General features: G+C 45.4%; 1 protein-coding gene across 4 annotated transcripts in view; it reads left to right on the forward strand.

The window, feature by feature from the left end:
* The window catches only part of PITPNC1 (phosphatidylinositol transfer protein cytoplasmic 1), a 415,353-nt gene that overhangs the window by 376,271 nt on the left and 16,493 nt on the right, over nucleotides 1-22,589 (forward strand). For 2 of the 4 annotated variants that reach the window (XM_029599346.1, XM_029599347.1), the window contains exons 7-8: nucleotides 8,581-8,736; nucleotides 14,144-14,207. In XM_029599346.1, the coding sequence (XP_029455206.1) occupies nucleotides 8,581-8,736; nucleotides 14,144-14,207 (220 nt within the window). Of the gene's footprint in view, nucleotides 1-8,580; nucleotides 8,737-14,143; nucleotides 14,208-20,604; nucleotides 20,783-22,589 lie in introns of those variants that run through there. The other 2 variants (XM_029599349.1, XM_029599348.1) reach the window with 2 other exon arrangements.

The following is a 22,589-nucleotide window of genomic DNA, read 5'->3' on the forward strand; positions in this document are numbered from 1 at the left end:
TTAGTTGCCTCGTGGTGGTGGAACTCTGCTCTTATAGTGTTTTTTCTTCAACTTTCTTACCCAGATTTCCAGTGTTTTCAGCGTCGGGTCCCACTTCTCTGGTCGGTGTCCCTCCGGCGGGGTGGTAGGTTTGCTTTTGCCTTTCATTGCAGTCGATTCCCGGCATGTTGCTCCTCGGTGGCTGCCAGCCATCAACTGCTTGCTGGCTGTTTTTCATGGTGTTGTCCGGTTTTTGACGGTGTCCCCAGTGCCCGCGGACCATGTCAATTACTGATCTTCATGAGGTTTGCATCCTCTGCCTGGGGGCATCCCACAATGTCTGTGGGTGTCAACTGTGCAATCAGTTGACCCCCAAGGGCCGTCGTGCCTGGCTAGATAAGATGGAGAAACTCTTTGGCCCAAAAATGTCTTGCTCCATTCACTCCGGCATCGGAGGAGTCAACGCCTAGGGACTGGGGGGAACCGCTGGATATGCTGTCCCTAACCATGCCCCCTGCAGGTTCATCCAGGGAAAGAGGAGCCGCTGATAGGCAATCTCTGGTGTCGATGCTCTCGAAGACATCGGGCTCTTCAGCTTCCTTGGTGCCAGGGAAAGACCGGGCCGAACATTGCGAAAAGTCCTGCAAGCACTGTCACCAGTCACTGTCAGTGCACAGCTCCGGAACCGGTGCAGCACTGATGGCCCCCTTGCCGCCACCAAAGCAACCCCGAGGTAAAGAGGCTTCATCCTCTGGCAGACCCGGGAGTCCCAGGCGTTCCCCACCGATATCAGTGCCGGGCACTGAGCCTCTTCGGGCTTCATTAGACTTCTAGGAGGAGTTGAACTGCAGGGTCCAGATGTCGGTGCTCCAAGCCCTGTAGGGTATCGAACTGCTGCCGGCATTGGCCCCCATACTGGTGCCGGAGCCTGCGCCATCTCTTTTGGAGCCCCTGCAAGAGCGTCTGGGCGTCCTACTCGGTGTTCTTCCAACACAACCAGTGCCCACAGGACCCTCGGTTCCTAGGCGGCCATCAATGCCCCCCTCCAGAGCAATTTCTATTACTGGATCCGAGGAGGAGGAAGATTTGCTGTGGCCACCAGCACCGTCTGGCCTACCTTGTCCTGCAGTCAGAGTTCCCCGATCCCGTTCCTGGGCTGTTGGGAACCTCGGTACCATCTGTGCCTTTGCCTCCCTCAAGGCCATCGGTGCCCCCGGTGCCCTCGATGCCCTTGGTGCCCAGACTGAGGAGCTTAGACAGGGTCCATCCAAGCAGGTCCCCAAGGGACCTTTGCAAGGAAGAGGGCCCGTATGACCCCTGGGGAGATGATACCTTGGAGTCTTCTTCTGAGGACTCTGGTGATCTCCTGTTGGAACATTCGCCACCAGATGAGAGGCGTAGTTCTTCCCCGGAAGATCTTTCCTTTACAGGTTTTGTCTGGGCAATGGCTGAAGCCATTCCATTTCAGTTCCTCACAGAGGAGGACGCTTGCCATAAGATGCTGGAAGTCCTCCAGTTTGTCAGTGCCCCAAAGGAGATAGTGGCTGTCCCAGTCCATGATATCTTTAAGGAACTTCTCTTTAGGATTTGGGAACATCCAGAGTCAGTTCCTCCGGGTAACAGGAAGGCAGATGACATCTATCTGGTCCAACAGGCTTTGGGATTTGAGAAGCGCCACCTCCCTCACCAATCAGTTATAGTGGAGTTCGCTCTCAAAAAGCCAAATGCTCCCGCACCCATGCCTCCACCCCTCTGGGCTGGGATCACAAGGCGCTGGATTCCCTAGGAAGAAAGGTATATCAGGGTGCTATGCTCATCTCCCACATCACCTCCTACCAATTATAAATGACCCAATACAACCGGAACCTGTGGAAACAGGTCCAGGAACTATCCGAATGCCTACCGCAATAGCAACAAGATGCGTTCTCTGTGGGGTAGTACAGCAGGGTCTGGAGACGGGAAAGCATGAGGTAAGGTCCTCCTACAATGTTTTCAAGACAGCGGCAAGAGTAGCTTCAGTGGGCAATGGCGCCTGCAGGATGGCCTGGCTCTGCGTCTCAGACCTCCGGCTAGAAGTCCAGGAGAAGCTGGCTGATCTGCCCTCCACGGGAGAGAATCTCTTCGGGGACAAGGTCAGGGAAGTGGTAGCTAATTGAAGGACCACCATGAGACCCTTCAGCAGCTATTGGCTATAGCTTCTGATCCGCCAGGAAGTCCTTGCAAGAAGGCTCGAGGAAACCCTTCTATCATCAAAGGAAGTATTACCCTCCAGCCTCGTGGGCTCGCCCACCCCGTGCTGGTTCCAGGGGTCATTCCCACCAGCAGTGGACCCTCAAGCCTCAGCCAGCCCCCCAACAGAGCCAGACCATGGGGTTTTGACAGGGAGTGAGGGAGCGTGAGTCAGCTCGCCATACCCCTGGCATCCTCTGGTTGGGGGCAGGCTGCTTCGCTTTGCCCACCGCTGGCCCCTCGTTACCGGTGGATTCTCACAATCATCTGCCAGGGGTATCAGCTGAATTTCAGGGACATCCCTGCAGACTTTTCCCCATGTCCATCGGGAGCTCATCCGCTCCACAGGAAATACTTGTGACAGAGCTCTCCAGCTTTCTAATGACAGGCGTGTTAGAACCCGTTCCCTTCCGCTAGCAGGGCCGAGGTTTCTATTCAAAGTATTTCCTGATACCAAAGAGAACTGGGAGCCTACTCCCTATTCTCAATCTCAGAGCCTTGAACAAATTTCTTCAGAGGGAAAAGTTCAATATGGTCTCTCTGGGCACCCTGATCCCACTCCTCAGAAGAGGAGACTGGCTCTGCTCCCTCGACCTAAAGGATGCCTACGCCCACATTGCGATTTTCCCAAGTCACAGGAAGTATCTTTGCTTTGTGGTAGAAAAAGCTCACTACCAGAATTGAGTAATGCCATTTGGCCTGGCCTCAGCCCCTCGGGTCTTCACCAAGTGCCTGGCAGTGGTGGGGGCGCACCTCAGATGTCAGGGGGTACATGTGTTCCCCTACTTGGACGACTGGCTGGTCAAAAGTGCATCCCGGCAGGAAGAACTACACTCTTTGTCTGTCTGTCCAAGTGCTGCAATCTCTGGGATTTGTCATCAATTACCCCAAGTCCCACTTCTGCCCATTACCCCATCTGGACATCATAGGAGCCAGACTGGACATGATTCAGGCCAAGGTGTTTCTGCCCCGCGATCACGTGCTTGCCCTGTCATCACTAGCAGGGTTGGTCCACAGCCATCAGCAGGTTTCTGTGCATCTGCTACTTCATCTTTTGGTATTGCTGTGGGTATTGCTGTGGGTGACGTTAATCTACGTCACTTCCGAGGAAACCGTCATGATAGTTTGAACATGTGGGCCGGCTGATGTGGCAAAAACTTTGCTTTGTCGTCAAGAGAAAGTGCAATTGTATTATAAACTGAAGAATGTACGCCACAGGAACGGCATTTTGAATTATCCAGCCTTTGATAATATCTCTTTATAGATATGTTGCAACATTCGGGCGTCCGAATTTGGCTGCAGTGAATAGAACATGGCAATTGCATGACTGCAAGTATAACGCTATTAAAATAGTCCCTGAGGAAGCCTCAAGATAACAGAGGCGAAACGAAGATATCTTTTGTCGGACCTATTACAGATGGATTCTAAATTTATGAAAAGTGTTGAATTATCATATGTGTGATTTTTGCATATTTGTACTTACAGAATTGAATGTATAATTATACCGATATGAAAGAAACATTTATGTATTAATTTTTCAAACTTCATGCAATGTTTTTATTGTGTTGTATGTGGATGAATGTGCTAGCTTAGTTTTAATTTGTCTATGTAGGGTTATAGAAGGGGGGTTTTTTCTATACTAATAAAATATTATATTGATGTTAATGTCTCTCTATTTTTGTTATATGTTGATACTTCATCTTTTGGGCCACATGGTTGCATCTGTCCATGTCACCCCTTTTGCCTTCATCTGCATGTGCAGGATGCAATGGACATTGTGGTTGCAGTGGCAGCAGGCATTCCAGGACCTAGAGGCATGTGTTTACATCACGTCACCTCTGCAGGTCTCCCTGTCCTGATGGGAGAATCTATCCAACCTGGAGCAGGGAGTCCCTTTTCAGGCTGCCCCATCTCAGGTAGTACTTACGACCAATGCCTCCCCCCACGGTTGGAGGATGCATGTGGACGACCTCCACCTGCAGGGTTGTTGGACAGCTCAGGAATCTCTATACCAGATAAACTTCCTGGAGCTCTGGGCAATTCGTTAGGCTATTTGGGCATTTCAAGACCGCCTTCCCACAAGGCATTCCTGATTCAAACAGACAAGCAGGTGGCAATGTGGTACATTAACAAGCAGGGAAGCACGGGGTCGTACCTCATTTGTCAAGAGATGGTACAGATTTGGCCCTGGGCTCTGTCATAGGGCATGTTCCTGAGAACGATGTATCTAGCTGGAGCAATGAATGTGGTGGCGGAATGTGGTGGTATGTTTCAACCACACGAGTGGTCACTGAATCCGGCAGTGACAGCCTGGATTTTCAGCCAGTGGGGAACGCCAGGTGTGGATCTCTTTGCCTCCCCCTGCAACTGTAAGGTGAGCAAATTCTGCTCCCTGTTCAGGACAGATGTACTTCCAGTCTTGGATGCCTTTGCCCAGCATTGGGGCACAGATCTCCTGTACGCATATCCTCCTCTTCCGCTAGTCATGAAGACTCTCTTGAAGCTCCAGCAAGACCGGGGAACAATGATTCTCGTGGCCCTGTATTGGCCCAGACAGGTCAGGTTCTTGCTCCTTCAGGACCAGTCAGTCACAGAGCCTTTCAGTCTGGAGATCATGCCCAATCTGATAACGCAGGATTGGGGCAGACTGAGCCATCCAAACCTCCGAGCATTAGCCTTGACAGCCTGGATGTTGAGCGCTTAGTCTTGCAGCCCCTGGACCTCTCTGATGACGTGTCTCAGGTGCTGGTAGCTTCCAGGAAGCCTTCCACTAGGAAGTCTTATCAACTGAAGTGGAGGAGGTTCTCCGTCTGGTGCAAGGGTCATGGCTTAGATCCATTCACCTGCCCCACTCCGAAGTTGCTGGACTATTTGTGGCACCTTATACAGGTAAGAAACTCTGCTTTCTAGTGTCAGCTGAGACATAATTTTTTCACAAGACAACTAACATTCCGTTTCTCCTCATTCTTTCCTTGGAGATCACCATCCCAAGCAGCAGAAATAGGTTTGAACCCAAGCACTCTAAGCAATGAACCAGCAGAGGGCTATATGCACTTAGTTCCACTTATTTGTTTATTTTCACTGCCCTTAATGCTTGTGAAATGTCTCAGATTGGCAGCATTAGAAGCTCAAGTCCTTCATTTATGTAAAGTATAGGGGGAACGTGAGCAGAATCACTCACAAGCTTCCCCGCATTGCCCTGCCAATGTGTTTCAACCGTGTTCTAGCGGCGAGATCTTGTCTACGAGGGAGCACATAGTCCAGTCTCCCTGCTTGTGCAGACTTGGCATCGCTGCCGAGGAGTGCCAACTAGTGTCAGACTGATGATTTTTAGTGACATGGGGACTAGACTTAAGACTGCCAACTCATTTCACATAGGCTGCCCAAACGGATATTCTTGGTGTTTAGTCCCTACCAGCCTGAGCTGGATTTGAACTGGTAACCTGTAACTGTGTCGATTTCCTTGACCCATCCAGTCAGGTTTATGAAGCGCATGAGCTTCCTTGTAAATCAGATGCCAGGGGAACGTCAGTAACTACCTGCAGGAGTACTTTATGGTAGGAGCGGGATCTATTCTGATGAACATTAAAAGTGAATGAGATGTGTTCTCAGGCACCATTACTGAAAAATAGGTTTGTTTTATTGCAGGCGGCGGAGAACACTTGTTCTTTATTGATTTTAACTCTTTAGATGAGCTTTTACATCATATCTCACCTTGGGAACCAGTAAGTACAGACTCAAAGAAATGAATAGCTTTTGTTGAAGTCTAGATGCGTCTAGATTTAGAACAAGAAATAAAAAAAAAAAAAACCTTCTACCTAGATTTATTGTGTAAGTCAACTGTTCCAGCATTTTCATTGGAGCTCACAGTAATGTCCTCTGTTTGAGTATCCAATGGGGAGCTGTAAATCTCCTTCTGGAAACCTCTGGGAATTTAACAACCGGCAAACATTGTCAAGATTTATAATTATAAAAAAAGAATGCTGCTGGATTCTTTGGTCATAGATATCCATTAAAAATTGTTTTTTAATATAACTGGAACAGTTCAGCCTGCTATATACGCCCTTTGGAAAGGAATTAAAAAATAAACATTTTGATTAAAAAGTATTTTATATGATTCAACAGATAAAAGTTACTTTTCTTATGTACAACTGAAACATTATCTTGCCTCTCTGTCTGCGAAGGATCTGAACTCTGCTTTTTTTTGGACTCCTTAGATGATTTATTTGGACCAGATGTGGCAAAGAAGTTGTGTTTGTCGTCATTGGGTAGAGGGTTACACAAACCAGATTCACAACCGCATTTAGCCTCTTTACTTAGTCGCTGGAAAAGAGATGGAACTTTTGCTGTTTCCGAAAGAATATTGTTATCTGGTTTTAAATGTATAAATGATCTCTCATCTAACATGTATGTTAGAGAACTTCATTACAAATTTCTTGAGGGGGGCATATGTTTCTCATGCTGAAGCCCTTAAGGCCCCCTTTCACATGCTTTCTGGCCCTGCTCAAAGGTTCGGAGGTTGTAGCTTCAGAAATCCAACTACCTGTCTGGGATAGTCAGATATGTTCTTCTGACCTCCTCGGAAACTTTATTATCTGGACAATTTTCTCCACTATTTTCCAAATCCCCGGGGGGGGGAGGGGAATCGATTTGTTTATACAGAAAGCCTGTACTATTGGCAAGAAAACTATTCTTTTTGAATTGGAGGAGTGAGAACGCGCCATCCTTTTGGCAGTGGTGAAATTTAGTACATGATATGATGCAAATAGAACATGTGGCTTCTAAGTATACTTTCAAATGCCGGACTTTATTTTGGTCAATTTGGGGGCATACATTCAGACATGCCTAGAGTAAGAAGTTTAATTCTGAACAGTGGACCGTGATACAGTTTCCTGAATGTGTGCATTTGTCTGCTGGTTGTCTCTTTACTCCTATGCCTTATGCGATTTTATTTTTTCTTTTTTTTGTTTTTTCAGAATGTTTTGTTTGTTTGGAAAGGGTGGGGGTGGGAGTTTTATGGATGGGAGAAAACATTAGTGTGCAAGTTATATTTGCCTTCAAGGTACTTAAGAAACACAGTATTTTGGAGGAGATGTTTGTAAATGTTCCTTGCTGTTACACTGAATAAAAAATGTTGAAATATAAAAAGTACTTTATATGACCTACTAGCTAGAATTATGCTTCCTCATAAATCCTACACAGTGGCATGTGGTCAGGGCTTTCTAGAGATTCAATGAATCCCCAAGAGTGGATACAGATACACTAACGCAGAGTTTCCCAGAAGTACATGTGTGCCGGCAAATTTTTTCCATGGGCCAGACATAGCTGCCAGCAGAAAGAACTTGGGCAGGTCTAAGCCACTGCTGCCAACCATGACAAAGTCATCTCTTCTATCTTGCCCCCACCCCCACCCCCAAACTGTGTCCTCCAGCTGGCAGGGGGAGTCTGCAAAGAGTGTCTGTCTTCTGCTGCTGCTTCCCGTCCTGCTAGCTTTCCTCTGCAGGTGGAACTGCATAGGGCTGCCAATTGGCTCCAGATTTTCAGGACAGGTTGGTCTAGTCCTGGTTTTATCCCATTGCATGCTGGGATTTATTGTTTTCCCTATTGCATTCCATAAGAAAAGCAAGACTATAAGTACCTGCATGCAGGTGAGTAAAAGCAGGGCTGGATTAACCTGACCTGAAAATCTGGAGCCAGTTGGCAACCCTAGAACCGCATGGGGCCCTGAAGTCTCCTGACTGTACCTGAGAATTCAATTTGCATTCTTTAAGCTACACTCTGACAGGATCCAGCTGGGTTCAAAGGTCACCCCCCATCCCCCAATTGAGATCATAGGGCTTGAAATCTCTCTGTAGGGGAGAACTTCACAGGGGAATGTGGAAGATGCAGTGAACCTCAAGGTACAGGAGTTCCCAAGTCAGAAGAAACTCTGCTCTTCCTGCCCTAGAATGTGTCAGGACAGTGTAGAAAAGAAGAATCTCCATCAACAGCACGAGGGCTGCCCTCGGCATCCTGAGCATAACAAGAAGGAAATGCCCACAGTTCAACTGATGTTTCTGGCTGTTTTGCTCCTTAAGCGTTACTCATGGAAATATCTGGCGTTGTGTGAAAGCAAAGGAAATTCTTCCTTTTAAGTAGTAATTAAATCAGCATGGTTTATTATAACGCACAGTTTGGTGCTGAGAACCTAGCTCATGTCACCAGATGACAAGTTTTGCTGGGTTTCACGTCACACTTCTTAATTGTCGTCAAGGTTTTATTCCCCCTCCCCTCCCCTAAATTGTTAGCTATTAATAGAGTCTCAAATATTACAGTTTTACGTTGTGTCATGTCCGTTCTAGTTATTAATTTTTTATTTTTTTTTTTAAACAGGATCCCAGAAATTTCAAGTCAGAGAAGACTGGCCGAGGCTTGTTGAAAGAAGGGTGGAGGGATACGCAAGATCCAATCATGTGCTCCTACAAGTTGGTGACAGTGAAATTCGAGGTCTGGGGACTCCAAACGAGAGTAGAACAATTTGTACACAAGGTCAGTGAATGGAAACATTGTAACTAGAAACCCCCCCAGGCCCCTGGGATGGCACGCCAGTACTCTGATCCTGCGTACATCGAGCTGTGTCGGCCTCCCCTTGCAGGCGAGGCTCGCGTTGCTGATAAAATAGCCCCGTATAGCAATGACAACAGAGTTGTCATGGTAACCGTGGGCTATCGGATGGTTATATTTACAGCACAGCCCTGCGTCAGCAAAAATAGTTTTCTGGTTTTAAACTTTGTCTCCTGGCTGCCTGGGCCATCCACTGAGGGGAATGTCACACTCTGGAATATTTTACAGTCTCACTTGTTAAAGGGATTTAAAAACTCTTGCTTTGCTGTTTCTGCTCAGGTTCCCATTTCTCATCCCCATTTTCGATCAGAATTTACCTCTGGGCCTTGTGCAGTGTTTTGGAAGGGGTTTATCTTGATGACTTGAAAGTGTTTGCATGAAATGATGTATCTATGATTTGGTCATGGTGAAATTCTGAAGACAGATAACAGTAACTGAAAAATGAAATACTGGAATTTGCTATTTGTGGAAATGACCTCCCAGCAGTAGCTGGGTTATTTGGCTTAATCTCATGAGACTGTACCTTGGCAGAGCCCAAAAATCGCTGTCGACAGAAAGTTCAGAGTTACAGCTAAAAATTAAGAAATGGCTCAGAATAAGGAACTATCAATACAACTGACAACCCAATAAATAGAGAAAATAACTAAATGCCAAAAGAACAGTTCTCTAAATATATTAATTCACAGCAAAGAAATATGGTGATTCCCATATAAGGATGTAAGTGATTCATAACATTGCAAGTAGTTCATCACCTTGCTGCAGTCTTGCTGTGCAAGTTAGTGGGTTCAGTCTCCTCAGATTTTCCTGCGTTCCCCTGATGCAGAGCCGTATACTCGAAACATTGGCACCAATGTTGGGTTGAGCGGATATCGACATGCTACAAAAGCTAAGTTTTACAGTATACTATACTGTAAAATTATACTATACTACAGCATACTTTAAAATTATAATTAAAAAATGGTACATTTTGGTGATGAATGATTATAATTTAGGATGCTGTTCGGCCCATTCCAAGTGACCTCTGACTATTCAATGTTATGAATTACTTGTGTCCATATATGAGAAACTGAACAAGTTAAACCAACCTCAATATTATCCTTAAAAGACCATCTAGTGATACTTAATAGACGATATGCAGTGCATTTGTACTGGGCTAACGGTTTGTACCTCACCGCCCAAGGATTTGCATTGCAACAGGCAGGCTGGGGGTGGCAGGCGACGTGACAGGGAAAAGTCTTGGCAGCCTTCCAACAAAGACTCACTCATGGGGGCCGATGCAATACAGTGCGCTCAGCCGAGCGCACTGTATAACCCGCAGTCGGACGTGGGATAAATAGGCGCTAATCCACTCCCTAATGCAAATCCACTCCCTAATGCAAAAGGGGGATTAGCGCCTATTTAACGCGCGTCCGATGTGGAGTGAATGAGATAGGGCTCATCACATGCAAATGCATGTGAATGAGCCTAATACTCATTCACGCCACATGCAAAAAGATAAATGTGCGTCCTAGACACACATTTATCGCTCGGCTATTAACACCTGCCTGGAGCAGACATTAATAGCTGAGCGCAGATAAAAGAAGTACAGAAAAGCAGCAAAAAATGCTTTTCTGTACTTCTTTTTTAAAGTAAAAAAAATAAAATAAAATAACTCGGCAGACAGGCAGGTTATGAAAACCGACGCCGAGTTTACCAGCGTCGTTCTTCATAACCGGCAATGGCGGGTCGCGTTAGCGAGGAGGCGCTAGGGTCGCGCAAGCGACCTTAGCACCTCCTTCCCAGCGTGACCCCCTAATTTACATATTGCATGGCACCCCCCTTGCCTGAAAGGTGCCTGAAAGGAGTGTCAAAGCTGGAAGCCTAGGACTGAGCAGCAGTAGCTGCTGGACAGTAAAAAACAAAAAACAAAAAATAAAATGAAAAAAATAAATTGGTGAACCTTAGTGGACATTAAGATCATAAGAAGTGCTAGGTTAGAGCAGACCATCAAGCCCAGCATCCTTTCCCTGACAGTGGCTTTATCAGGTAATTTGGAAATACCCAGCAGATCCTAAAGGGGATCTACCTGAATAATAATTATTAATGGACTTTTTCTCCAGAAACTTGTCCAAGCCATTTTTAAAACTTAGTTATACCACTAGACTTGATCACATTCTCTGGCGACAAATTCTACAGCTTAATTGTGCGTTGTCTACAATAATACATTCTTAAACCTGCTTTAGATCTGCTGTTAGTTTCTTGGAGTGCCCCCTAGTGCTAGTACTGATTGAAAGGGTAAATAACCGTTCCCTGTTTCCTTCTGAACACCACTCATGATATCTCTACCAGATCAGCTCAACACACGGGCAGGCCAATGCAATTTTGGCGTGTGTAAAACGGGCGCTCTTGATTGAGCGCCCATTCTCCTAACATGCGCCGATCCACCTCCTCCGGGCGCCCAATTAAATATTTAAATGGGCAGCCAAGGTGAAATGGAGGCGCATGGGGAAACTGTGCGTCCCTAGTGCCTCTTCGGCAGCGGGCGCCCAGGAGAGGTGGCTACCAGTGCGGGTTAGGAAAACGGACGCTCAGTTTTACGAGCGTCCGTTTTCCTAGCCTGTGCACAACCACGGGTTAAGAGAATGGACACTTTCCTCTCCAATGTCAGTTTTCCTAACCAGACCACCAGCAAAAAAAAATTTTTTTTCCCCTTACTCCTTTTTTTTGTTTCCTCCAGCTTAATATCGCCATGATATTAAGACAGAGGAACTACAGAAAAGCAGTATTTTCTGCTTTTCTGTTAACTTTAGGGGCTCCTCAAGAATTCACACCTGCTCCAGGGCAGGCTTTTTTTTTTAAGAGTAAAAATGTACGTGTCAGGCGTACATTTTGTTTTGGGGGTTTGTTTTTTTTGCATAGGTGGGTAATAGCTAATAGCCTCATCAACATGAATTTACATGTGATGAGCGCTGTTAGCTACACGCTAGTTTGGACGCATGCTTTGGACGCGCCAATCCTCTTATTGCATAAGGGGTTTTGGACAAATGCCCAAAATGCGTGTCCAAATGCGTGTAAGGCTGTGCGCTCAGCTGAGCGCACTATATTGCATCAGCCTGAGATTAGTTAAATTATCCTGTTGAGAATACTTACTATAACAGGAGTATTTCTTCCAGATACAAATCCAAGTCCACGGGCTTTTTACTGGGGGACAGAACAGTTACTGTTACAGGTCTGTCTATTGATACAGACACATTAAAGCGTTGATTCACCTAATTTGGGATTCAGGTAAAATTTTCAAACAGGAGGTTATTCATCAATTTTGACACATATAAATTAATTGTCTCCTCTGAGGCCCTGCTTATATTGTGAAAAAATGGATAAATCAAAGTTTGAGACTGGCCCGCACTCGGAATTGTGGCATGGATGTTCCGAAGCCTCAAATAATGATCTAACGTTTGAACTGAACCCTGTTTCCAAATGAGAAGTCATTATAACATTTCGTAAGTTTCCCTTGCTGATGCTTGCTTTTTAGCAACCTTTGAAATTTCCCTTCAAAGTTTGGAAATCTTTAATATTTTATTCAAGACAAAAAAAAAGAGATGTTTTTCAGCACTTACAGTAAAAGATAGATTACAGTTCTTTCTCACCCTGCAAATGTAGCACAGCGATGTAATGAGAAGGAGCATAAAGGGATGCGCTTATTTTTATAAGCGTGCTCAGCACAATTATTGGAAAAAAATAAAAAATTCTGTATCATCTGCAGCAGTAAGGCTCATGCCAGGTCAGGATCGCCGAAATGCTTTTATGACCAGAATTAAGGGCATTAAAAAAACAAAAACAAAAGGAAACACAGATCTGGCCGGACTCCTAGGATTCAGGATGGTGCTGTAACGTTTTGCAGAGCTAGGAAACAATAACTTGTAAATCAGAATCACCAGGCCCCGGGTGTACACTAGCAATGAGGTAGCAAGGTCGTTTCTTACCTTCTTTCCCAGCTCCAATGAAACCCCAGAGTGACTGTTGATTTTATATTTGCTAAAGTAGCACGATTGCTTCGTTAGTGCACATGCATGGAAATAAAAGTCAACAGAAAGGATAAGGGTGATCCCTTTTTTATGGACTAAGCTTGAAACATATCCTGACCAGCTTTCAAGAGCTAAGGCTCCGTTCCTCGGATCAAAACAGAATGAGCAGGCCTGAACAAGAGATGACATTGTCAGAAAATACAAGCAAATCACAAAATACATTACCAAGGCAGTGTGAAGGGGGAAAAAAGAAGGGTGTGAGTGTTGATGATTTAAGGTGACAAGAAGGTGACAAAGAGGCAGTAGAATTATTTCTGATAGTGAGTTAAAAAAAAATTACAGTATCTTAAGCCCTTTTTTTTTTTTGTCAGTTCTGAAGTGTTTGATCATGTTAACATCAAATGTCGCCTATTTCAGGATCGTTCTGAATTTCCCTTTTAGTTTCCTGATCATGAGGACATTGATGCAGTGGTCCGGTTCCAAAAATGTTCCCCCCAAGGAGGTGTTGCCTTGCTCTTTGTGATGTATTATTTTAGATTTTATTCTTGTCTTTAATTTCTGACCTGTTTTGCTAGTGGAGCCTCCCTGCACATATCACAGGGCCCCCATATTTACCCATATGACCCCATTCCTGCTCCTCCTCTAATGTAGTTTATATTATTCAGGGCAGAAAATGTGAAGAGGGATGCCAGGCCAGAAAATGTGAAGAGGGATGCCAGGCCAGAAATAAAAGACAAGAACAAACCCATGGAGACCCAAGATAATATATTGCAAAGAAGAGCAAGGCAGCACCTCCAAGGGGGAACGTTTTCAGAACCGGACCACTGCATCAATGACCTCATGATCAGGATACTAAAAGCGAAATTCAGAACAATCCTGAAACAGAAGACATTTATGATCAGTACAGACATAAAAGGATTTAGCAGAGACTTTTTTTTTTAAACTCACTACCAGATATAATTCTATTGCCACTCTGTCACCTTCTTATCACTCTGCTACCTCATTCACAGCACTTTCCCTCTTCCCTTTGCACCACCGTAGAAATCTATCTGTGATTCACTTATGATTCAGGCAACATTATCTTTTCCCTTGTCCTGCTCACTCTGTTCTGGTCTGAAGAAGAGTGTTAGATCCGGAAAGCTACTCAAGAAATGTATTAAATTAGCCCAATAAAAATGTTTTGCCTTGGGTTATTTTGTTTGCTTATTGACCTTTATTTCCCTGCCTAATATTTGCTGCAAATGTTTTTTGGCTAAGGAAGGGTTATCGGCAGATTTGAGCAGCCTCTGGCAGTGTTCACAAACCCTTTGTTTTAATTGGTTTTGCAGGTGGTGAGGGACGTGCTGCTCATCGGACATCGACAAGCCTTTGCCTGGGTGGATGAGTGGTATGGTGAGTTGTCTGCAGCAGGCCGGGATCTTAACTTAGTCACCTCGCCAAATGTCTGCTCTTTACATTTTTGGAACGCAGAGGGCAGGAGAAGAGATTAATTAGTCAATTGCTAAAGAAAAATGAATGTTTTACAGCCTGGGTCTAGTAATGAGTGGTAAAGTGACACGGGCCAGTTGCAGATCTGACAAGATATTTTCTGACAGAGCTGAGGGATACATCATTCAGTCTGCGCTAGAACATTAGAGAGAGGTCGGCCTTTTATTTAGTTAGTTTCGATATTTTTTTTTCGTATCCATTATTTATGCTTTCTAGCTGGCTGGGGCCCTCTGATTGCAACCCAGACATCTCTAATGCTGAAATGGATAAAGAGCTTTTATAAACACAGAGAATGACTTAATGCTTCCAGAAGGTTCCATTTCAATGGTGCCTGGGAATTGTTCAACTAGAAAGTAAATAAATATTTTATTAAAAATATCTCAAATATTTGAGGGTAATTCTGCAACTAACTTATGCAGCAATGACACGCACAAGTTACAGCAATTCTTAAAGGAAACTTTGGTTTCTTTTGAAAAGGATCCCACCGAAAGCACCCACAAGTTACACCTCCTATATGGTGTGCACACGTTTTTCATGAATATTTATATATGGGCTTTTCAAAATTGACACTGACTCTACCCAGACTCCACCTGCAGAATTCCTCCGCACAGTGTGGGTAAAAGTGGGCTCAGATTAGCATTTCTTGCAGACTTTTACCACCCACACCCCTCCTGGCAGTTTTGTAACAAGCCATTTACATGTATAAACTATGGCTTTTAAAATTCTCCCCTTGATTTATAAATTAAGGATCATAATATACTCCTATAAATAGATTTTCCAAAGGAGGAAGAGAAGTTAATTACACTTATGGCATAACTAAGACAGAAGGGCAGGGCATCGTCATCGTGTTAAAAAGAAGTTTGATGGGAGCCAGGACAGGTATAGGATTGGGGGGGGGGGGGGGGGGGGGGGCACATCCTCCCTTCTCAGGCTGTTGGACGCCATTCGGCTGGTGCGCGTGCCCCGTGGAATAACTTCCCGCTTTCAGCCAGCGCTTTTCGTGGCCAGATGGCCACAGGCCAAAAGAAAAGCAGCATCACCCCTGACACACACACACACACACACCCACCTCCCATGCAGGCCGATACAGTAAAGTTCGCGGGAGAGCACCCACTCTCCCGGCGCACGCACAGGCCAGCGTCCTGTGCGCGCAATTCAGTAAACTAAAATATTTAAATTAGGGCCGGCGGTAAAAAGAGGCGCTAGGGACACTAGCGCGTCCCTAGCGCCTCTTTTTGGACAGGAGCGGCATCTGTCAGCGGGTTTGACAGCCGGAGCTCAATTTTGCCGGCTTCGGTTCTCGAGCCCGCTGACAGCCATGGGTTCGGAAACCGGACGCCGGCAAAATTGAGCGTCCGGTTTTCAACCCGCGGGCTGATTTAAAATTTATTTTTTTTTATTTTTTACTTTTTTTAACTTTTGGGACCTCCGACTTAATATCGTCATGATATTAAGTCGGAGGGTGCACAGAAAAGCTGTTTTAACTGCTTTTCTGTGCACTTCCCTGGCGCCGGCAGAAATTAACACCTACCTTTGGGTAGGTGCTAATTTCTTAAAGTAAAATGTGCGGCTTGGCTGCACATTTTACTTACTGTATCGCGCGGAAATGACTAATAGGGCCATCAACATGCATTTGCATGTTGATGGCCCTATTAGTCTCGGGGGGGGTTGGACGCGCGTTTTCGAGGCGCTATTACCCCTTACTGAATAAGGGTGGAGCACACTGTTAACCGACATTTGGACACGCATTTTCGACGCACTAGCTTTACCCCTTATTCAGTAAAGGGTAAAAGTGCTCGAAAATGCGCGTCCAACCCCCCCCCGAGACTAATAGCGCCCGCAACATGCAAATGCATTTTCGACGCACTATTACCCCTTACTGAATGCTAGTGCGTCGAAAACGCGCGTCCAAATGCCGGTTAACAGTGTGCTCCATCGGAACGCACTGTACTGTATCGCCCTGTCAATTAGTGGACTCCGCAGGGGGGAGGGGGTGACAGATGGAGCAATAACCTCACCCCTGAACGCGGAGCCATTCAGGCTCCGATCGAGCGAGGTACATTAGCCAGGGAGAGAGGTAAACTTCTCTGCCGTGCCCTGTGCTGTGCCATAAGGGAGGATTTTTAGTTTGTCAGTGTGTCTCAGTTTTCGGTTTTCACTTCGTTCAAACAAAATGTAAAGACATGCGACTTTTGTTATTTCCAAAGCAGTTTTTACTGACCGAGCCTCAAAGCCAGGATGAAGAAGTTTCGTTTCCTGCAAAGGGAAACGTGCACTTTTCTCCTGGAGCCTGTGGCTACAAAGATCCACACCTCAAAACCTCTTCTGCTTGGGTGACCGAGAAGAACCATAGCCATTTGCTGGGAAGACAGCACCCCACAGTGGCCAATAGGATTTACTGCACCTTAGCTGCCCATTTGAGTGTAAAAGGGAATTAAATCTCAGTCAGGCGGATACAGTACGGACGCACAAAAAAAGTGCGTCCGTTTTCGGCACCTACTCTTTCAACGCATGCAGAGCTCCCTCTCCTGGGCACGTGATACAGCATTCAAATGAGGGGTCGCTCTAAAAGGAGACGCTAGGGACAATTGCGCTAGCGCCTTCTTGGCCCAGGAGAGGTGGCTGTCAGCGGGTTAGGAAAACAGTTGCTCAATTTTACGAGCACTCGTTTTCCTAATCTGTGCACATCGGGTGCACATTTTCTCTACGGTATCTGGGGCGAATGACTAATAGCCTCATCAACATGCATTTGCATTGATGAGCGCTATTAGTTTCGGAGGGGTTTGAACGCGCAGTATGGAGTGCACTTTACTATATCGGCCTGAAAGTGTTTTATGGGATTAGGGCTCTCTTTTCTTCGGTGGTGGGCAGAGAGAGAAAGTGAATAATTTTTGTCTATTGTTTTTTAAAAAAAAGTTTTGTGCTAGGTTCTCACCAGTTGGATCAGCAGTAAAACTGCAAAACAGAAAAGAAAGTAAAATGAAAATCGAAACATTTCACTGGAATATTTTTTATTGTGACGCCTCAGTTTCTTCTTTTCCTTTGTATTTCTATCTCGATCGATCACCCGGGGGTTTTTGTTTTCCCTATTTTATATCCCCTCCCAACTTCCTTTGGTCCAGTCATTGCAATGGTGGTCCTCAGCTGGGGGATATACATCAAGGTTCCTTCTGGGCCCCTGCAGGCCCTCAATCCAGCCACTAGGTGTCACCATTGCATGTTGACCGTGACTCCCCTCCCTTCTCCTCCTCCTCCCCCTCCCGGGGCTGTGCACCCTGCCTCTGTCGCATATGACACGGAGAGCAGAAGACTTGAATTGGGAGTCAAACCTCTGTCCCCTCCTCATAGAGGGGACAGCCCTTTGCTGGAATTTATACCCCAAACCTTTTGTTTGACAAACAGTGCCAGGGTAGAAAGTAGGAACTCAACAGATGGCATAAAAGAGCACCTGTTTTGTTACACTGCGTCTTTAACACATTTTATGAGGGGGCTGGTTTCTATATTCTATATTAGGCCCCTCAGACTTTAATTAATTAATTAATTGGTTAATTGATTTATTTTGCTGGATTTGAGTACCTGCCTTCTCGCTACCCACCACAAAATGATTTACAAACAAAGCAATCTCATCAGTATAGTCATGAGCAACTATTTAATAGTCCCATCTCCTCACAAATTGCATAGAGTCCTCCCTTCCGTCAAGATAGTTGCCTGACTACGCAGTGCACAACCTTCTCCACCAATTAGTGTCTGGCTACTTCATGTATGACTAATTCAAGCCTATCCTGGGCCTCACCCTGCAGAGCCAAGTCCTGTGTTCTCCTCTGTTTTGTGTGCGTTCTCTCTCTTAACTTATGCCACTCACACAGGAAGAGCAAACTGAAAGGAGAAATGTTTAAACAGATAACTTTATGTTTAGACTTTCCACTTGTGCAGAGATCTTGCAGCTGTGTTGGTTCAGTGGTACTTGGTCTTTCTTCAGTTCTGGCCTTGTGTTCTCGAAAGCTGTACCATCTTTGGCTTGTTTTTATGTGGGTCCCATAAAAGCTGTCAACTATAGGGAATCTATAATTTCCAGGTGAAGACTACAAAAAAACACAAAAAGATACAGGGCGACTTGGGAGGAGGTAGCCTGGGCCCTTGCACAATGGAGACATCTAGTGACCAGACTCAGGGGTGCGTGTACACCAGTTTCCGGAAGGAGCTCTTGTGTCTGTGGCCCTGGGCCAAGAGCTGTTTACCACAGTGGTTGAGTTACATGAGAGAAGGGTTACAAAATGGAGGGAAACGTGGATAGTAGCGAATGAAGGCTCATGGTGCGGTAGCCCAGAAGGGACTAGTTCCAATTGAACTGGAAGCCCAAAGGAGTAGGAGGCATCTGCTGAATCAAAACAAAAAAGAGAGAGAGATTGGTGGTGATGCGGTGTGGGGAGAGGGCATTGGGATCAAGAACTGACTCCCTCACTGGTCTGTTTGCTTGTCTCTTCCTGAGCTGTTTGCAAACTTTCTCTTGGTTATGTGAGGCCAGTCTTCTTAAACAGTCACGAGCTGGTGACCGAACAGGAGAGGGATTTGGTTGAACAGATCTATTGCTTGCAAAATACTCAGGAACGACTACAGTGTATATTTACAAAAGATAATAAACAGCGTAATATTTGCTTTTTTATAATTATAAACTGCTAATGAAAGTTAAACGCTGCAGTAAATATAATTGTTGTTGTATATGTTTTATTGCCTTTGCTTATATTTCCTTTTCTGTGCCATAAAATTAACATTGCTCCCTTTCAGCACTGAATTCCTTACTTAACCTCCTCTTATACAAAAGCATCTGCTTTGATGGCTGAACTCCTCCCTGTGCTTCTGACACCACTCTTGTTTATTAACTGCGCTTTGAATGTAGATGTCAAGAAAGAGCGTGCTGTTGAAACACACGGGCTAAGAGATGAAAAAGTGCCTTTTCAAAAATTCTTTAGTCAGCTTAGCATATATAGTACGGGTTGCCTCCTCAGTTTTATTATACGCAAAAAAAAGAGGTTGGATTTGTACAAGTTTAAAACTTGTGAAAATTCTGAGCAGCCGCATCAGTCGCCAAAGGCTTCAGTCCAGTTTTATCATGAAAGGGATCCATCACTTAGCACAGCTCAGTTTCGCCAATACAAACTGTACTGGAGGATGCAAGATGCTGATTCTGCAGGATACACGCTGTGATGCAGTCCCCTTTCTGGAGGCTGTCATAAATCTAGACTGCTATCATGCAGTCACAGTGTCCCTGGCATGGCCTGCTAGCTGCCGGGAGAAACTGCAGTGCCTTATATTCCACAGGATTTCCTCAGGTATATGGTGTGTGCTAGTGCTTCAAGCAGAAATTAGAAAAGTCCCTCAGTTCCCTGAATTGGACTTCAGACCATTATGCATTGGTGACATCAGACACTGGGATAGGGTCTGTAGTGTTCGCCCCCCCCCCCCCATGCTCCCTCCACTACCCTATTTCCCATATCGTAAAAGAGAGCATGAGAGGAGTACCTATTCAAATGAGGGGAGATATATATTCTGTGGCCAATGGCAGGAGCAGGGCTTGCAAGCCGTGCAGACCCATTATGGGTGGGGACCGTGATACGGTAGCACTCCCCCTCGGCACTCGTTTTAAATCTCTGTAAATATTTGATTCATGGGTTTGGGTTTTTTTTGCACCACCTTGAGCTTTGCTAAAACAGAGGCTGCTGTGCCAGGCCTGCAGTACAGCCTCGTTGCCCTTTGGCAGCCGCTGGCTCCGCTCTGCTGCACTCCTTCGTGGCGGGTTCTGAAAAGTGCACAGGCGGCAGCGCTTCCGGGTTGGGAAAATTCCTACAGAAACTGCAACTTTTATCCCAACAATGACAAATCATGGCTCGGCTTTTAAAGTCATCCAGCTACATCACGGTTTAGTGAGAGAAGCAGTTTCCTTTGTGGCAACATTAACATTTTAAAACTTAAGAAGACCTTGTTATCTTCTTTGCAGGTTTCCTGGAAGATAAATAAAGGATTCTATAACCCCCCCCAACCCTTATTGCAGAGCAGGTCTATACTCTGATTGCAGTGCCTGCCCTCCGAAACTTTTATTACTTTTTGCGATTCACCAAATCATCTACCCTAAATAATTCCCCCCACTCCTCCTCCTCGGCTTCCTTTCCTCTTCATCTTTTGGCACCTCCCTTGGCTGGTAACACACTAACTTTATGAATATCTTTTCATAAAGATTCCCCCCCCCCCTTTCCCTCGCTTTACAAACTCCCCCTCAGCCCTGAGACCTCTTTTCCCCTTACAGCTTCCGCGTGACGGTTTGGACTTCATAACGGAAAATGCCAAAAATTGAACTTTTTGCAGATATGACTTTGGATGACGTTCGAGAGTTCGAGAAAAATATGCATGAAAAAACCAACATTAAAGTTTGCAGTCCACACTCTCCTACTGCGGATGCGATAGAGAGCCGTGTCAAAGCAAGCGTATGTTCTTTTTTTTTTTTTCCCTAAGCCTGTTCCTCCGCCATTGACAGAATTGAGGGGGAAAGCCAGAGATCGGCTGGGATCCTCTGGCAATGCACCAGCAATGAAACTGGGCAGACTGGACGGGCCGTTGCGGCCTGGATGCGCCTTCATATTCTAAAGTCCTATGACAGGCATGCACACATGAAAAATTGTACCAGACCGGGTGTACGTCACGTAGTTCCCACCTCAGGCAACATGCTAAGCAGAAATGCTGTTTGTGTCCTCCAGGGATCCACACTGTGGTCTGAAATGTGTTAACAGAAGCTTTTTCTTACAGATGTTTTGATTCCATTGCTTTAAAGGCTAGCGGATTATCTGTTACATCATAGTGCCAAAGAGCTGCTAACATATAGAAGATCTGATCAGGAACATCTGGCAGGGTATTGAAAATCACACCATTATTGCCCCTCCAAAATCCATTCAACAAGAGAAAATCCTTAAGCAGGATTGTCTCCCTCTTGCCTTCTTCCCCCAGTGTGGGAGATCTGGCTGCTCTGCAGCTGAGAATTCAGAGACGGAACAGGTATGTGTTGTTAAGGGTCTCGTGGTGTTGCAAAAACAGGCTATATTTCCTTCAAAAACAATAAGGAAAGCCGCAAAGCAGGAATTTGGAGCTTTTTACCCTGCGGTCACTGATTCAAACCTGGCCCATCTGCACTCGTGATCTCTTGGAAGTGAGCTGGTGGTCTGAATTCAGTTCTGGGTAAACAGATTTCCACATTACAGTAACCACTGTGCTCCCCCCCACATACACACACACACACACTGATACTAATTATTAATTAGGTTTACGGCTTCAGAAGAGAGCAGATGGCATGGGCCTTGTCTTGCGTTTAGACCTTGACATTACACCACTGCTAGACAAACGCCCCATACCTTGCAAAGCATGGCCTTGCTTGTGTTTTGATTTCCAGATAGCGTTAGTGTGACTCTTCAAGGACAACAGTCCTTCACAGCAGAGGGAGTAGTATAGCAGAGATGCTCCCATCATTTCAAATTGTTCCCACCGCTGACATTCTCACAGTATTTTCCTAGGCATGCTGTAGCATGGCTGCATTATTGGCACTGTGGAGGAAAGGTACATTTTTGAGCCAGATAGAGAGTCTAAAAAGGAAGCATTGGCCAGCTGGCACATTTCTAGGTAAGCTGAACAGAGAGCTCAGAGTTTTATGGGACAGGCTGAAACAGGCCTGGTTTTATCCTATTATATCTATGAACTCATCGTTTGGCTTTTCTTAGAAAAACTGGAAATACGAATCCATAGGTGCAGTGGTGTGAACTAAGGACTGGCTCAACGGGTCCCTTATGACATGGATCTATCTAGTCATCTTGTACATTTTGCACAGAATCCCATGGCCTGCCCTTGATGTAGTTTCATAACATGCTGGAAAATACTGAATATGCTAATGAGCCAGCAGCACTGCCATGCGTTTAAATACTGCAATACTATTGTATGCATTCTACAATTTATGCTCATTATTCCAAGTCCCAGTAGAGCTTTCAATTCATTACTGCTATTTAATCGCACATAAAATCCACTTTTTATGTTTTGTTCTACTTCCCTGTAATGTGATTTTGTTTTAAAACCCAAGAAGCAGCCCCTGAAGCTTCACTTCCTCTTAAAGACACAACTAAGACAATGTGCAGTGTTGAAATTGTGCAAGCCGGCCCTCTCAGAGCACCTAGGCAGCCTGATTTTCAGAATATTCACCATGACTATGCATGGGATCAATTTGCATACAGTGGAGGCAGAGCATGCAAATCT

Source organism: Rhinatrema bivittatum, chromosome 4 (genome assembly GCF_901001135.1).
Source record: "Rhinatrema bivittatum chromosome 4, aRhiBiv1.1, whole genome shotgun sequence".
Lineage (NCBI taxonomy): Eukaryota > Metazoa > Chordata > Amphibia > Gymnophiona > Rhinatrematidae > Rhinatrema > Rhinatrema bivittatum.